Source organism: Mycteria americana, chromosome 7 (genome assembly GCF_035582795.1).
Source record: "Mycteria americana isolate JAX WOST 10 ecotype Jacksonville Zoo and Gardens chromosome 7, USCA_MyAme_1.0, whole genome shotgun sequence".
NCBI classification, from domain to species: domain Eukaryota; kingdom Metazoa; phylum Chordata; class Aves; order Ciconiiformes; family Ciconiidae; genus Mycteria; species Mycteria americana.
Genome location: NC_134371.1, coordinates 24,532,765 through 24,548,228, shown reverse-complemented (window position 1 = coordinate 24,548,228; position 15,464 = coordinate 24,532,765). Strand labels below are relative to the sequence as shown.

The 15,464-nt window shown below is 49.3% G+C and overlaps 1 protein-coding gene and 2 long non-coding RNA genes across 4 annotated transcripts; 1 reads left to right on the top strand and 2 right to left on the bottom strand.

The window, feature by feature from the left end:
* Positions 1 to 4,778: 4,778 nt before the first annotated feature.
* LOC142413159 (uncharacterized) lies at positions 4,779 to 6,402 on the bottom strand. The gene is made up of 3 exons (XR_012776685.1): positions 6,291 to 6,402; positions 5,772 to 5,845; positions 4,779 to 4,838 (listed from the first exon to the last, which is right to left on the bottom strand). It is a non-coding gene; the product is annotated as an uncharacterized LOC142413159 (long non-coding RNA).
* A 2,838-nt stretch (positions 6,403 to 9,240) lies between these two features.
* LOC142412352 (transcription cofactor HES-6-like) lies at positions 9,241 to 11,796 on the top strand. 2 transcript variants are annotated; one of them, XM_075507410.1, is made up of 4 exons: positions 9,241 to 9,378; positions 9,459 to 9,545; positions 9,627 to 9,708; positions 9,883 to 11,796. In XM_075507410.1, exons 1-4 carry the CDS (start codon positions 9,298 to 9,300, stop codon positions 10,263 to 10,265), a joined length of 633 nt encoding a protein of 210 aa, XP_075363525.1. In that variant the 5' UTR covers positions 9,241 to 9,297; the 3' UTR covers positions 10,266 to 11,796. The 2 variants fall into 2 exon arrangements, with proteins under 2 accessions (XP_075363525.1, XP_075363524.1); XM_075507409.1 differs by having other exon boundaries at positions 9,795 to 11,796.
* A 547-nt stretch (positions 11,797 to 12,343) lies between these two features.
* LOC142412153 (uncharacterized) lies at positions 12,344 to 15,081 on the bottom strand. The gene is made up of 3 exons (XR_012776407.1): positions 14,933 to 15,081; positions 14,627 to 14,711; positions 12,344 to 12,563 (listed from the first exon to the last, which is right to left on the bottom strand). It is a non-coding gene; the product is annotated as an uncharacterized LOC142412153 (long non-coding RNA).
* Between the last annotated feature and the right edge of the window lie 383 nt (positions 15,082 to 15,464).

Sequence of the window (15,464 nt, the reverse complement as noted above, 5' to 3'; positions counted from 1 at the left end):
TGAGGAAAAGCAGCAGAAGAGCATGACTAGAACCTCCATGCATCCATCTGACCCAGCTCCAGAGGGTGCAACGCTGTCCAGGAGAGATGGGAGGAAGAAAGGTGAGAAACTGAAGGAGTTCAGGATGCCACAACATGCGACATGCCCAGAACAGAGGCTGTAATTGCAGCACCAGGCAGAAGCATGTTCAGTAGTCATCTACCACTACCACATGTCATCCCCTGCCCTCCTGGGCTTATTGCTCTTCACAAGAAGGAAGAGCTGGCAGGCAGCAGGGCAAGCATACCTCCCACTCAAACAGAAGGGCCCTCATCTTGTGGAGTCCAGTGCCAGGCCCAAAGGGCCTGCCTTCTTGCTCCATAAGGAACAGCATTAGCATCTCTGAGGACTCTCTCCTGGAGGATGCCGTGACCTGTTGATCCTCTGCCCAGCAGAGGCATGTTCGATCCTGCACTGCCTTGGTCCAGCCTTGCCAGTCCGCCACCCACCGACACTGGTGCCCTCACTCTGCAGTCATCTCGCACTCCAGCCATGGTGCTGCAGGTCCTTGCTGTGCCCAGGGCTGAGCGAGTTCTCCGTTCTTGTTGAGGTGAAGCCAAGGCTCTTCCCAGGCAGCTGCAAGAAGCAGCTCAGCCTACCTGCCCAATCTGGGCTGTTTGAATTTCAAGCACCAACAGGTAGGGACTTGCAGTTTTGCCCATGCTTTCCACAATGAAAGTCCCCAGAGGATCTGTTTACATTGACATCTAGGGTCAAGCCTGAGGCTTCACTCCACCCAGCTTAAGCCTACCTCAGAGCTTGCACTGAAGCCATCCGCTCCGTCCTTCCTGATCCTCCAGATGAGCTCTTCAAGGAATCAGTCTTGTTTTTCCTTCTGGGCTTGTCTCTAATTATGGATGTTAGAGACAGGAAGTGGGCTCCACTCAAGACCAGGCAGCTGTGGGTTTGGTGTTGGCCAACTGCTTGAGCTTGCATCTTGCAGGTGAGTGGTTTGATCCCAGACACACAGCACAGAGGCGTGAGACTGACAAGTTGATTTCTTCTCAGATCCTGAAGTCGAGCAAAGCTGTGCCAGAAAGCCTTCAAGAGCAAAGCTAAGGGAGGCGTCAGAGTAGATGGCCAGCAGAGCAGGAGCTGGAGGTGTCTCTAAAGTCAAGCTTTAGTGATTCCCCTGCTATGGCCTTAAACCACATCCCTAACAAAGTCTGTGATATATACCCCTATAAGCCAGGGGCATTTTATAGACCACCTAGAGCAAGGGCCATCTTCTGCACCTTCTCCAGCACGTGCCTCTTGTGACACAAATGCACACAGAAAGTCACCAGCCATAACCCCAGAACTCTTGCTCCCCAACATCTTGCTCTTTGAATTCCTTGTTACTCACCAAACACTTAATCTGGGACAAGCAGCTCTTCAAGTGCCTGGTCTCCTACCTTTCATTCCCCTACTTTTATCCATAGGCAGTTTAGACAGTACAGTTGTCAAATGAGCTTGCTGGGATCCAGACAGCTCAGCAGCTCTGGGGACAAGCCACCCCTGCTCTCTTGCAGCCCTAGCAGACCACATACCACACCTCTGAAAGGGGTGGGAGGGAAGGAAACCAAGAAGAGCAACTCAGACAGCGTACCAAAGCCGCCCGCATTTTCAGTTTGTACATTGATTTTCAGAGCTGCCCTCTAATTACAGTTTTAGGCTGTATATCATTGCGGATTTTATTTGACACAGCAACATGCACTAGCCTCTAGTGGGTCTAGTCCTACCACTTTGTTCACAAGTCCCTGTTTGTGCATGTGTGCAAACTTGGCATTTGCTTTGTCTATTAATTGCAAGGACACAGAAGTTATGGCTGTGCTAAGAAATTTTTACTGGAGTTTAGAGAACATCAAGTAATCCCCAGAAGCCAATAAAATGGCTTCCTCCCAAACTAGCCATTTCAGAGTCCAATTAAACTGGGTCCTGAATTCATCAAGTAAATGAACCCCTTCCTAACATGCTCCATAAAACAAGGCATGCTGCAGAGGATAGTGCTGCCCTTTCTCCAGAGCTTAAAAAAACAAATAAACCCCCAAAATAGAATAAAGCATTTTTAATTATCTAGAAAAAATAATATCGTATTGTATGAACTAGCATTTTTTTCCGCATTTAAGTTACCCTGTGTAGCGTAAATATGAGCCTGCATGTTCCTGACTTCCCGCGATTCCATTGCTCTTTCCTGAGCTGTTTTGCTTATGTGATTTGTTTCTAGTCACATGAACTGGCTACGATGCTCTGTTGACACAGCCATAATCATGGGAACAGCAATCATTTTCTACTGATTTTGGAGGCACAGCACCTTCACTTCAACCCTCCAAAGGTCCCTTCCATCACCACCCCACAGCTGCTGAGAGGCGTGTGGAAGTACTGAGCAGCCCCACATGATCAAAAGTCAGCACAGAGAACAGCAGGAAGACATTTTTGCATTCTCCTGCAAATACCTATGTCCCATCAGAAAAAAACATGAAGAAAAATGGTTGTCCAAGCAGAGGAATTAGGTTCTCCTCTGCACGTTGTAATCCTGCATCATATTCATGACCCTCGGGAACCCATTGAGCCTTTGGGAATGGTAGATCCAGGCAGGTAACATTCACTGGCCCCATCAGGAGAAAATATGTCTACCCATAGTTTGCAATGTCTTTGAACATTTTTGTGTCCACCCCATCTCCGACACCCACAAGAAACACAAACAACATTTACTGGGACCAACTTGCCAGCTCCGCGTTGGTCTCCCAGTTGAACTGGAGGCAGTGGGTTTCCAGCCAGCAGCAGCCCCTTGCTCTGTAGCTGACTGCGTTCAACTGTGTATTGCCTCTATCAGAAAGCTGCGAAGAAGCACCTTGTAGAGGTTATGTTTCTCTGAGCAGAAGTTCCAGAGCTATTTCTCAGACCAAATATTCAAAAACATTATGCTCCTCTTAAAGTGTGCTAGGCTTCTCCAGAAACAAGGGCAGACACATACGGAGAGAAAGGAATGGCAGCACTCGTCACCTCTTTCAAATCTGCTTGCTAAGCTTCCTTCACTCTACCTCATATCAGTGCCTTCCAGCATCACTCTAAATGATGGCTCCTCACCAAAACAGACATAAGAAGCTTTTGAAGCGGATTAAGGGACTCAACCACCAACATAAATCAGCTGAGCAGTATGCCCAGTAAATGAGCTGTGCAGGACAGCAAGGCTAAAATCCACTCTAAACTTAGAGTAGTTAAAAGACATCCTCTTCCATAGTACACAATAGACCGAGTCCCCACAGGGGTCCTTTTCTGTACCATTAAAAGGAGTCTGGGCTATAAGGTGTCACCTCCTTTGAGAAACAACCAGCCCAGAGCGGGAGCATGGCACAGTTAAGACAAGATCCACAAGTATCTGTTACTGTGGTCATGTCCCAGGTTGTCCATGGATACCTCCAGGAAACACATCTGTGCAATTTGAGGTATCTCTTGCAATACGGTCAAACCCAGTATTTATACAAAACACAAGCTACCAAAATGGGTGCTGGGACTCTCAAGTAAAGGGGATTGGTCTCTGCCTGTAAAATATTTCTCCTTTTGATTCAGAAAAGACCAGTGTTTATCAAAACTGACCATAAAATATATTCTGTCATTGTGAAAAGGATCTCACAAACATCCCCCTGAGAGCACTGGGTTTTTTCCCCCCACCTACAGATATGTAATTTGCAATGTGAATGCAAACCCGTGAGAGACTATGAAAGCAGGCATTTTCTAGAGCGTTTCACAAAACACACGGGAGCAAAGTTCAGAGCCTGATTATGTACATGTTAACCTGATAAAAATAAAACCTGTGTCCTGTCAACAAACTCGGAGTGTCATTGCCAGAGGTACAGACTGGGAGTTGCCCTGGCCACGCACTGCATGTCAGAAGAAATATGCTGTGAAGGGCACACACTTAAAAAAGCTTTCAGCCTTAGCCAGGATTGTGTTTAAGGGATTCAGCACCTTCTCTGAAGAAAATGTACTTTCACGAGGATGCCTGTAAGTCATTTAGGAACTAATAAAAATATCTTGCAGAGGAGGACCAGTGATATACGCATCACTGTGACAAAGATAGGATAAAGCCTATGATGAAGTCAGCCCCATAATTAGGATAACTTTCAAATACCAAAAATATTAGAGAAATCAAATACAAGAGGCTTCCCTGGAAACACCATGAAACTGCTCCCTGAAGCACCGCAGGCAAATTATTTTTTTTTTTAATCCAACTGAAAAAAACTCTGTACTTGCTTCAGATATTTATTCTCACCTCCTTGAAATAACTTCCACAAACACAATGTGACCAAGCGACGGTCCCTCTAACCTCGCAAGACACGGGATCCTGCCACAGTCACTGACAACGGACCACAGGCTAAATGGTATGAACTGAAGCAGTTTGCAGTGATATATGAGTGTAGACATATCTCTACTGGAACCCAACAAGTTGAGGGGAACGTGACAAGGTAATAAAAGTGGCACGCAGGGTTTTTCTGGGGGGAGCCCCACAGTGCACAACACCCATCCATCACTCTCCCGCGGGGAGAGGCTCTGCTGTCGTCACTACTTGCTCAGCACAGCCCCCCACCATTTGTTGCATTTGAGTATCACCACAAGTACCTTTGAAATGGCAGAAAGCAGGGCCCATCCTCTCAGTCAAAGGGGAACCCGAGCCTTCACAGGTGGCAAACGCAGTCTTGGGGCTCTTCTATGAATGGACATAAGACCCTTTTGAATGCTGCTCATTAGCGTTGTGGCTGGCGTGAACTGTTCTTCTGTGCCCCAGCCGATGAACACGAGCGCTGCTGCCAAGTCTGCTGATAAATAAAAAAGGATAGGAAAAGCCTTATGGTTTTTGAAAGGGGCAACAGAAACTCAGCACTCAAGGCAGCAAACACAATTTGCAGTAACAAACAGATTCAAGTCCCAAGAGCGGCTCAGTGGTGATATTCAACCCGATTTTCCTCTTAAACATTTGCTTTTAATAGCAGAGAAATCAATAGCACTGAAGGCAACTAAGATCAAGCTGATGGGGAATGCTGCAAACTTCTCCAAACAGCCTTCCTCATTTGATTCATTTATCACCTACAGCCCTCAGCTCTTCCAGGTCCAGGCACGCTCCTCTCCACTTCGGTTCTGCAAGGGGGACTAATTTTCATCAGAGACAAGGCAGGAAACTAATTACAGTACACATTTCATTTGTGAAGGGACCCCAGGGAGAGGAGGAGGGGGAAGATAGCTCTGCTTGCCCTGCCACCTAAACACTTTGCATTTGTTAGTGTAGAAATAAGTATGACAGCAAACTGACGTCTAAGGAGCGATTCACCCATTAACCTAACATCCACCACAGTTCATGCCCACCACCATTTATATGCACCATTAATATTTATAAGGATGACGTGTCTCTTTGACAGGAACTTGTGCCTCCGACGACAACAGATGTTATACCATTTATGAAAGAAACTACTCAAGCATTTCCAATGGGCCTTGTCCATGCTCATCATGTCTTTATCCCATGCTCCGATTATATTATCCACGGAGAGCCTGGGTGACCTACTGACTCAAGCCCAAGAACACGGATGGCAGCACACTTGCCTGTAGAGTCCTTAAAACTTTTCAGAGTTGCATTATGTCTCTGTGGATGTTCTTCTGGGAGCCAGAGACCTTTCAAATGCACCTGATAGTTCAAACAGAAGTGTGCAAGGCATTATGTGGCAGACTCCCCCATCTCAGGGGGATATGCCACTTACCTGGGCCTCCAAAACACATGGCAAGTAGCTGAGGCTGCAGGATTGTCTCAGCTGCATTAGTGATCATATGTGATCTACAAAGAATTAAAACCTGTTATTATATGCTGCATTATACTGCTCTATGCATGTGCTTGCAGGAAAACACATACAGCAAAACACTGATCCCATTATCTCTTCTAAAACCATGCTGCTCCTCAGCTAAACTGTAATTTATATCATGTGTGGGAGCACCAGCCTCTGGCAGGACAGAGCTCCCTGCTCTAGCAAAGGTTAAACTCCCACCCTCCATGCAGGAGAAAGCAGTGCCCGTACACCTCCCCATCAGCAGACAGCAGGATGGGTTTAATCTGGCAAGAATGATATAGCTAAATCGATGGGTTTACCAAAATCTCCTTCAGGAACCACCATGCATGGGCAAGCACTGAGGTATAAGACAAGGTATCTAAGGAACATTTTCTTTTACTAGATTGCAGTTGACATTTCCATTAAAATGCATGAGGTTATCATGAATCGCTTCACCTGATGTGACGGAGCTTGTTTAAAGTGGCACAAAAATGTCACGTTATCCCTGTGGGCTAGAGCAGATAGCCTGCAGTGACTTCTTCCTCCAGAATGGCAGCTCTAGTAATGCTCTGATATTTATGGCACATACATTTTTAACATCCAGCACAAACGGCTCCAGCATTTGTCAACTCATTTGACCTGCAGCTTTTCAAAGAAAATACAAAAAGGCGTGTTGCAGAGCAAGAGCTAGCAACGCGTGAAATACCTTGCCATCAGCACCCACCCAGTCAGAACAGAAATTGGATGCTATAGCCATGGCCGACTCTCTCCGGCTGTTCTTGGCCAAGCTTTGCTAGTCCGCTGCTGGAGTCTCCTCTTCTTGTGCATCCAGAAGTCCTCACCCTGTACCTGTGGCTCCTCACTGCTCCCAAACATGCAGATCTGAGGCTTGTGAGAAATTGTTGCTGTTTAGCAGCCATTAGTGTTTCATCACCCAAGTCCTGACCCATCTGAACCATGACTGAGGTGAATTCGAAAGCTCCTTCACTTCATGTTTTCCTAGATTAACACTGCAGCATCTCTAACCTAAGTTAGCTCTGAAACACAACCGATACAAACAACCGCAGTAAAGAGGCCTGACAGATTTGGGGACTGTGCCTGCAGCCACAGCGGTGCGATGTTTCTTGTGTAAATCAGCAGAATTTACACCAGTGTAAAAACCCACTGTTTGCGCATCTCTGATTACGTATGCTAGGAAAAGCTAAGCTTTCTCTGAAGAGAGAACAAGCTCACAAACTCTTGGAGTTCATCTTCTACCATGTGATTACATACATTTGGTGTGTATTACATACATTTGTATTACATACATTTGGCACATTTTATAAATGTGTGTGTGCATGTGTGTATACGTCTGCTGACCTTACGTGCCTACTTTTGGTTCAGAACAAAGATGTTCTGACAAAAGACAAAAATGTTATGTACCTGGCCTGGCCTAAACAGCATTTCTGCTTAGTCTGTGTTAATGGCATCAATGAAAAGGATGAGCCAGTTTCCACGTTGCATTACACGGAGTGTTGGGTGCATCAGAAGTGGAAGAACAAATTTAGTCATCCAGCCCCAGGTACATCCCACTCTGTCCTGCCTGGTGCAATGAAACGTGTCACTTACAGAGCAAACTCTTTGCCAAAATCCAAGCATCGTTGCTTTAAAATACAAGGAAGAAACACAACGGAAGCACCTTTCTGAAAATAAAATCTCCTGTCCATTGCGATACAAAAAGCAGAGCGGTCTGAGCTTAGGTCTCCAGCCAAGATATCCCACACGCCGGCTTTATCTCCCCTGCGATGGCCGTGAGAAGGCGGTGCGGAACATCTCTATCCCGGTTTGCTCTTTTATCAGACGTGGATTAGCATATTGTGGGCACGGACGTTCATACGGCGCTTTGAAGATGAAAAGCAGCATTAAGTAATAGTGGGACTGACTAAGACCTACCCCGGCCTTTCTCAGCGCGTGTGCCATTACCCGCTGGACCACGCGGGATGAGTCAGGCACCAACCTACAGACGTGGATCAATAAAAAGTAATAGAGCTGGGGCTCTCCGCGCAGCTGTGGGCCCACTAGCTCACGCCGGACCTCTCAGTAAGGAAACCCTCAGCACCACCAAAGCCAGAGGGTCTTCCCTGGGGTTTTTAATGGCGAAATGAACAGGGGCATGCCGGAGCGGGAGGGGAGCCATGCTGGACACATACAGGGAGGCAAGCGTGCAGCTCCGCGCCAGCAATGCCGATTCGAGCGGGGGACGCGTCTCCCGTTTCCTCGGGCGGTAAAAATATGACATGCATTAGCGAGGAGAATAAAAGGAGGGAAACAAAGGAGCGGGAGCGAACACCTGTCGCTCTCCTCGGGGACGAGCCCTAATGCTTTTATTTGCATCAGACTGCTGGGGGAACTGCAGCTGCCAACTGTCATCAGCATCAAGTTACCCGCACAAAGCTGGCCGGCCCGACTCTTTCAGCCAAGGGAGGCAGAGGCTGCGACGCGCCCACGGACGGCACCGAGCATTGGGGCGCAGCTCCCCACGGCCGCCAGGCGGGCGAGCAGCCCCCCGGGCTGGGAAAGGGCTGCGTGGCCCCGTCTCGGCCAACTGCTGGAGAATGGCCGAGGTGCTACCGCGGCCCTGCTGCACAGCCTGAAATGAGCGTGTCATCCCAGGCAGGCACCCAAACGCCGCCCAGTCGCCAGAGGGCCCAACTTTAAAAGCATCCCCATCCGTTGGGATGGGGACAGGACAAAAGGACCGGGCCTGTGGTCAGCTGTGCCGGCTCAGCCCCCGCTGGTTCCCCGCTCGGGGATGAATTAGCCCCTTTCACACCCAGGTTGTTGCTCGTCCCTGGCCGTCCCTGTCTGCAGCCGTAAGCCCGCGCACTGCCGGCAGCCGGGGGCACCGATAGCCTCGAGCACGCTCTCCGGCCGACGAACAGAAACCCACACGCACATTGTCTGAGGCTTTGAACACGCAGATGGCGGAGGGTTGGGGTTTTTGGGGGTGGTTTTTTTGGAGGTGACGGATGTGCCCCAGCACTTCGAGGCCGCAGCGGGAGCTGCCGCGCTGCACGCAGGGGGCCCGGCAGCCCGGGCCCCGCCGGCCTCCGCGCTGCCGCCCAGGCCGTGACGAGCCCCGGGCAGCGAAGGGGCGGTCGGCCCAAGCGCCGGGGCCGCGCCCGCACCGGGCCGGGCCAACAATGCCGGCAGGGGCCGGGGGCACCGCGGCGGCCGACGGCAAACACAGGCTCGGCGGCGCGCGCCCCCGCCCGCCCCGCCCCGCCGCAGACAAAGCGTCCGCCTTCCATTGGCCCGTTCGGCCAACGCTCCGGCGGCTGCCCGCGCGGCGCGGCCAATGGGCTCATTGACATGCAAATCGCAGGGTATAAGTACGGCGGCGCGGGGCGGGGAGCGGAGCGGAGCCGCCGGAGGTGAGGGGAGCGGAGCGGAGACGAGCCGCGCGGGTCCGCCGGGCCGCGCCATGGCGCCCTCCTTCCGGCCCGGCAAGGGCCGCCCGCCGCGGGGGGACGAGGACTGCGCGGGGGACAGGGCCGACAGGAAGGTGAGCGACAGGGGCGCCGCGGCGGGCGGGGCGGGGCCGGGCGGGCGGGCGGCGGGCTGACGGCGCTGTTGTCCCCGCAGACGAGGAAGCCGCTGGTGGAGAAGAAGCGCCGGGCGCGGATCAACGAGAGCCTGCAGGAGCTGCGGCTGCTGCTGGCCGACAGCGAGGTGAGGCGGCGGGGCGGGGGCCGGGCCGATGCGGGCGGCGGGGCCGGGGGCCGTGCTGACGGCCGCGGCGCCCCGGGTCAGTTTCAGGCGAAGCTGGAGAACGCGGAGGTGCTGGAGCTGACGGTGCGGCGGGTGCAGGCCGTGCTGGAGCGCCGCTCCCTCGGTGAGTGCCGGCGGGGCGGCGGCGGGGGGCCGGCCCGGCCCGCGCCTCGCCTCACCCCGCTCCCCTCTCTGTCTCCCGCGGCGCAGAGGGCGGGCGGCTGCACCGCGAGGCCAGCGAGCGCTTCGCCGCCGGCTACATCCAGTGCATGCACGAGGTGCACACCTTCGTCTCCAGCTGCCCCGGCATCGACGCCACCACGGCTGCCGAGCTGCTCAACCACCTGCTGGAATCCATGCCCCTCAACGAGGGCGGCTTCCCGGACTTGGTCGCGGACGTTTTGGCAGATCCCGCCCTCAGCCCCTGGCCCGGCAGCGAGGCGCTGGCCCCGGCGGCCGAGGCCTCCCTGGGCCTGGCTCTCCCTGCCTCGGCACCCTCGCCCTCCCCCAGCGAAGAGACCTGCTCCGACTCGGACGAGGCGGAGGCTGAGCCGGGCCAGACCTCCACTGAAGGACTGGACGCTTCCCAGATGCGCGGCCTGCCTTCGCCTAGCTTACCCAAATCGATGTGGAGACCCTGGTAACAGAGGAACACGCAGGAGTCAACACAGACCTACCTAGCAGGGAGAGCAGCCGGGCCCTGCACTCTCCTGCAGCCCTCCGAGCAGTGTGGGGGACTGCCAGCGTGCATGCATGTGTGCGGCTGGCATTGCTGTGTTTCGGGACTGCATCAATGGCACTCTTATGCTGTCACACCCTGACAGGCTAATAGCTAAACATGTTAACATTTCATCCGTGTGTATGTGCGTGTGTGTGTGTGGCATTTTGTAACTTTAGGGGTTGTTTTTGAGAGGTTGGGAAGGGGATGGGGGGAGGAGGGAGGTGGCTTTTAGCAGCAAAGCTCTTTGGTGGATACACAGCAGTTATTTTATAACCCTGTCTCTTTCTCTTGGCCCTTAGAGGTGGCCCAAACATCACTACCTTTTTCTCTTAAGAAAAAGCCCTTGTGCATTTTAAATCGTGACGGTTAACTCCATGAGAAGCTCAGATAAGTCTGCATGCACAGTTTTAAGTGTTCTAGTGATAGCAAAGATCCCTGAAAGGGGTTGGTGTGGTTAGCATCTGTACGCAGTAGCAGTCTAGAGTCTCACCTTCAGTGAAGGAAAACTAGAAACCTGTTGGAATTAGATGAACGTTTAAAAGATATTGGTGGCAGGGTGCCTTTTAGAAATGAGTGTCTTTATGCACACTTTGCTTTTAGCACATTTGAGTTTACTGTGACTATGTATATTAGGGTGTCAAATGTTTTTTATTTTTAATCTTTAATAAAAAATACTGAATTCACAACTAATCGCATGTATTGTGGAGTGTGATGCACTTCTAACCGGTTTAAAAAATTAAAAATACAGTTCCCTATTGTTAACTATTAACACAAGTATGTATATGTTGTGGAAACAATGCTGGTAATTAAGCACTTAATTCTTGTACTAAGCATTGTTAGCTCAAGTATTGCAATTCAAATGTTTCTTTTGTTTAATACCAGAAGGCACTTAAGTTAGTGCAGTGAGCAAGGTCATACTGGTGTAAGGTAATCTCAGGCCACAGATTTCTGGGCTAGTTTATCTGGATGCCAGTCTCAAACCTACTCTACTTGATCTCCCCTCTGAAGGTGTTGCTTATACAGCTACAGTCCTAGCTTCAGAAGTGCTAGACAAATCCTGTCCTGGGGCATGATTTCACAGAGGTTTTGGGTCTGGCTTTTTCTTTGTTTTGGTTGTTTGGAGTGGGGGTTTTTTGCTCTTGAATGCAAAGTTGAATAGAATGTGCAATGGATTTGGAAAGTACTCTTTAAAATAAAATAAAAAAAAGATATTTCTAGGGGGCGGGGGGACCCTCAGCATTCTACATGAGGTTTGACACCTCCCCTGTTCCTACCTCTGGGAGATGCCAGGTTATTTATGCTGTGATAATACCTTTGAGAGTGCTGTCATTGTAAAGAGAAAAAAAAAAAAAGGATTGTAAAGTTGCTTAATACATGGAAGTTCCCAAACATAGAACAAGCAAGAAAGGAAGCAACCTAACCACCAAGGGACTAGACATGTAATTTTCTTTTGTTAACAAGCCTGTGGAATAATAAAAATGGAAACTAAGATACGGGTAAGACCTCTCCTTTGTAATTTTCTTTAAGTTACCTGAGGTGGCTGTTCTTATTTTAGACGGCTATCACATTTGTTTGGTTCTTCTCATCCCCTTTTGTGCTAAATTCCCTTTGAACTGGGAGGAGAAGGGCAAAAAAACAGCTCAGCAAAGGGAGGTGAGAGCTTCTGCAGTGACCTTTCTGCTTTAGGGAAGGGAGGTTAGCATTTTGAAGTGTAAATGAAGGAGGAGCCTGGGACACTTGCACTAAAAGTAACACCCTACACAAGATGACCTCTTGGACTGAGCCTGCACCTCTCCAGCCCCAGCACAAGGCCAGATTTACTTTTTTGCAGGTTTACCCTAGGTATCACATCACTTCACTCTCCACTTCTGCTTAATTAGCCCAGATAACAATACCTCACTGTAATCACCAAGGGCAGTTCACACATTGCACTATGTTACCCTCAAAAATGGAGCCCCATGCTTTTAACATCTAGAAAACACACCTTTCTGTAAGATGCTCTTAAGGGGGAGGTAAAGCCAGAGCCTGTTTCTTAACACAACAGCAGCCACAGCCCAGCCTGTGGCTCACAACAGCATGCACACACAGCAGCCTTAGGCTGCAGACACTTGCCTGAGGTGGCTGTCTTCAGCTGTGACGCCCAGGGCTGGCACAGCCACTTCCACCCCTCTGCTGCTGCAGGAACACTGGAGGCAGCTCAGCTTGGCTTCATTTCCATGAGATGAAAGACCCCAGGTTAGGGCTCTTCTGTAACGTTCCTGTGAAAGCAAGTGCAAATCCTGACACTTCAGTGACAGAAATACAGCCAAGAGTCAACATAAAAGTGCCAGCTTTGGTTCAGCAGTGGACTGGGGGGGGGGGGGGGGGTGCAGCAGAGTCATCTCTGTTAAGCAGCATTGCAGACGTAGTGCTTAACTTTTCCTGTACTGGCTCTGGAGAAGCAGAGCTGAAGCTGGCCTTCCCTGTTTACCTGCTCCCTTTCCCATTCCTGTGTATATTGCTGCAAGTGCTGTTGCACTTCCCACACCTGAGGTATCCCTCACAGGCTGGTGGGCCCACACAGCTCCCTGCACATCTGCCACAACAGCTGGAGACCTGGGCACATCCCATCCCTACTGCTGCAGAAAGAAACACACCAAGGGGCTGCGATCTTGCTGGCCATGGCCACCTGCTCTTCCAAAGCTGGGATGGTTAGGAAGAGCCACAGCGGAGGGACAACAGGCCTTCCCCCTGTGAGCTTCTCAGTCCTGTATTAGCTGAAAAGAAAAAGCCATGTCAAAGCACTCTTATTAGGAGTTTTTTAAAAAGTGTCAAAAGCATTTTAGAAATGTGTTAGCAATAAGACTTTTTTTTTTTAAATCCACAAATTAGGTTCACAGAAAGTTTACATCCTCTGATTAGGTGTTGCTGGATTTCTCCATTTGCATTTCTGTACCTTACTGCAAAGGTGTCAAATCTGACAGTTCCCTGACAAAGGCAGGAAGAGGTGAGCATTTCGGGGGTGGGAGTGGGGAAGGGGCAGGGGGGAGGAAGGAGGGTTTCCAGCAGCTCTGATGAAAAACCAGTGAAGCCTTTTCAAGTCCTTCTTTATAGAAACTGCCTTTATTCTTTTCCATTCCAAAGTAATACAAACAGACTATCTGACCTGACAGTGCACCGCCTTGTAAAAGGAGAGAGAGGAGCAGCACACTAACAGGAGGACTCTCGTTTGATATGCAGTTGAAGAATAATAGAAAGAAGGGCTCATTTTCCCCTCTCTTTGCATGTCAGTCACTCACACCTGTTGCAGGGGAAAACTGCTCCTTGTTAGACCAGGTCAGCTGGGAGGACTTGCCACATTATGGTAAACCCTCCACAGATAAAATCGCCAAGGAGCCATCCAGTTTTGACATCTCCAGCTGTTGGAACCCAGTTTCAGGATTTCTCAATTTATGGCCCCATCTCCAAGCATCGGCTATATGCACACATGCACACACATACAGACGCAGGTCTCCAGCCTTAACTACTTCTCCACCCTGTAGGGACATGGGTGCAGACACATGGAGTTTACAGATCTGGTGTTCAGCTTTTGGAACACACTCAGACTTTTGCCCAAGCAGCTCTTCCTTCTCTCCGCTGATGAAAACAACTGTGCCAAACAGCACATCCCCTGCTGAGTTTGGCCCACCAGCCACAGCTTGGGCCATGCTCACTTGGACCATGGAAACACACAAGCCAGTATGAATGGGACCCAGGAGGAGAACATCTTGCTCCACAGATGGGCACAATGGTTTGAACAAGGTCATGCAGGAAGCACATGGAAAAACTCAAGGGTCAAACCAATCCACCAATCTGGCTGGCTTAACCAGAAGCCTATCCTTCCTCTGCTTCCTAAGACATATTTTCATTTTCTTGCATGAGATCCCTGGTTCCAAGTTGCATTTATGCTCTTTCTTATAGAGATTTCCTGAGCCCGTAGTTATCTAAATGGATAGTGTCACAAAACTGTGCATTTTAAGCCTCTCAGGCTTCTGCATGAGCTGAGCTGAAGAAAAAGAAAACAGGAAAAAACAGTCTCTCTCCTTCCATGGGATTTTTAGCTCCCTATACAACATTACCATTTCATTATTGTTTTCAGCAAGTGCAATTCATTGCACTGCATTTTAAGAAGGTTAAAAAAAAAAAAAAATCAAAGCTGGTGCAGAAAACATTCAAACATGAAAATACAATTTACAGCAAGAGACTTTAAGCTTGATTTAGTTAAACAAGATAATGATTGAGGGTGATTTGATTAGTTATACTGCATATGTCATATTATACATATGTTACATTGCTCACTTACCAGCTGAGGAAGTCAGAGGTTCACAACGTCTTTTAATCCAATAAAGCAGAGCCTTAAATGCCAAGAGCTAGATAGTGGGTCCAAGCTGTTTGAAATAAGAAGGAAAAGGATTGAAATTAGACACTGGAAGAAGCCATGAATTTCTTTTCTCTTAATGTCATCAGGTCAAGTGAGAAAGAGTATCTTTCCAGAAGCAAATACAAGTTGCTTTGGTTACAAACAAAAACTACTTAGGAAAACAACAACATATGAGCAGTTATATTAGCTGATCCTTTCTGGCCTTAGATTTCTCAAGTATAAAATTACCTCAATTTGTGGTTTCTTAGTTTTCACATTGATCTCAGGCTAAAATACAGGTTGAAAGCATGGTGAGTAGTTTTCCTTTGTATCTGGGAAAGTGCAGACCTAGGGCATCTTCAAACATACGTTTGCAGATAGCTTCAGGAATTCCTCAGATTCAGTCTCCCTCAGCTGAACTCTGCAAAGATCCCAGACCATTTAAGTACAAAGTAAAGCAGCCTAATTTAAAATCACCACCAAAGAGGCACACTTTAAAAGTATCCTTAAAAGGATGTGCCCATTGAGGGGAAGGAGAAATTACTAGGCATCACGTGGAACCTGCATATCTGCTCAGCTATGTGTTTCAAAATGGGTTTCAGCTTCTAGTGGTCCCCTGTGGGAGCCTCGCTGTGTTTTGGGTTTTGGACCATTTGTGACTGAGAGGCACCCTTGCAAAACTCTAGAATTGCATTCTCCCTAAACTGAGTTCACCAGAACCAACCTGTGCTAAGCAAAGTTGCTATAAAATCCCTTCTCCTGTCACCATGCAACAGCCCTT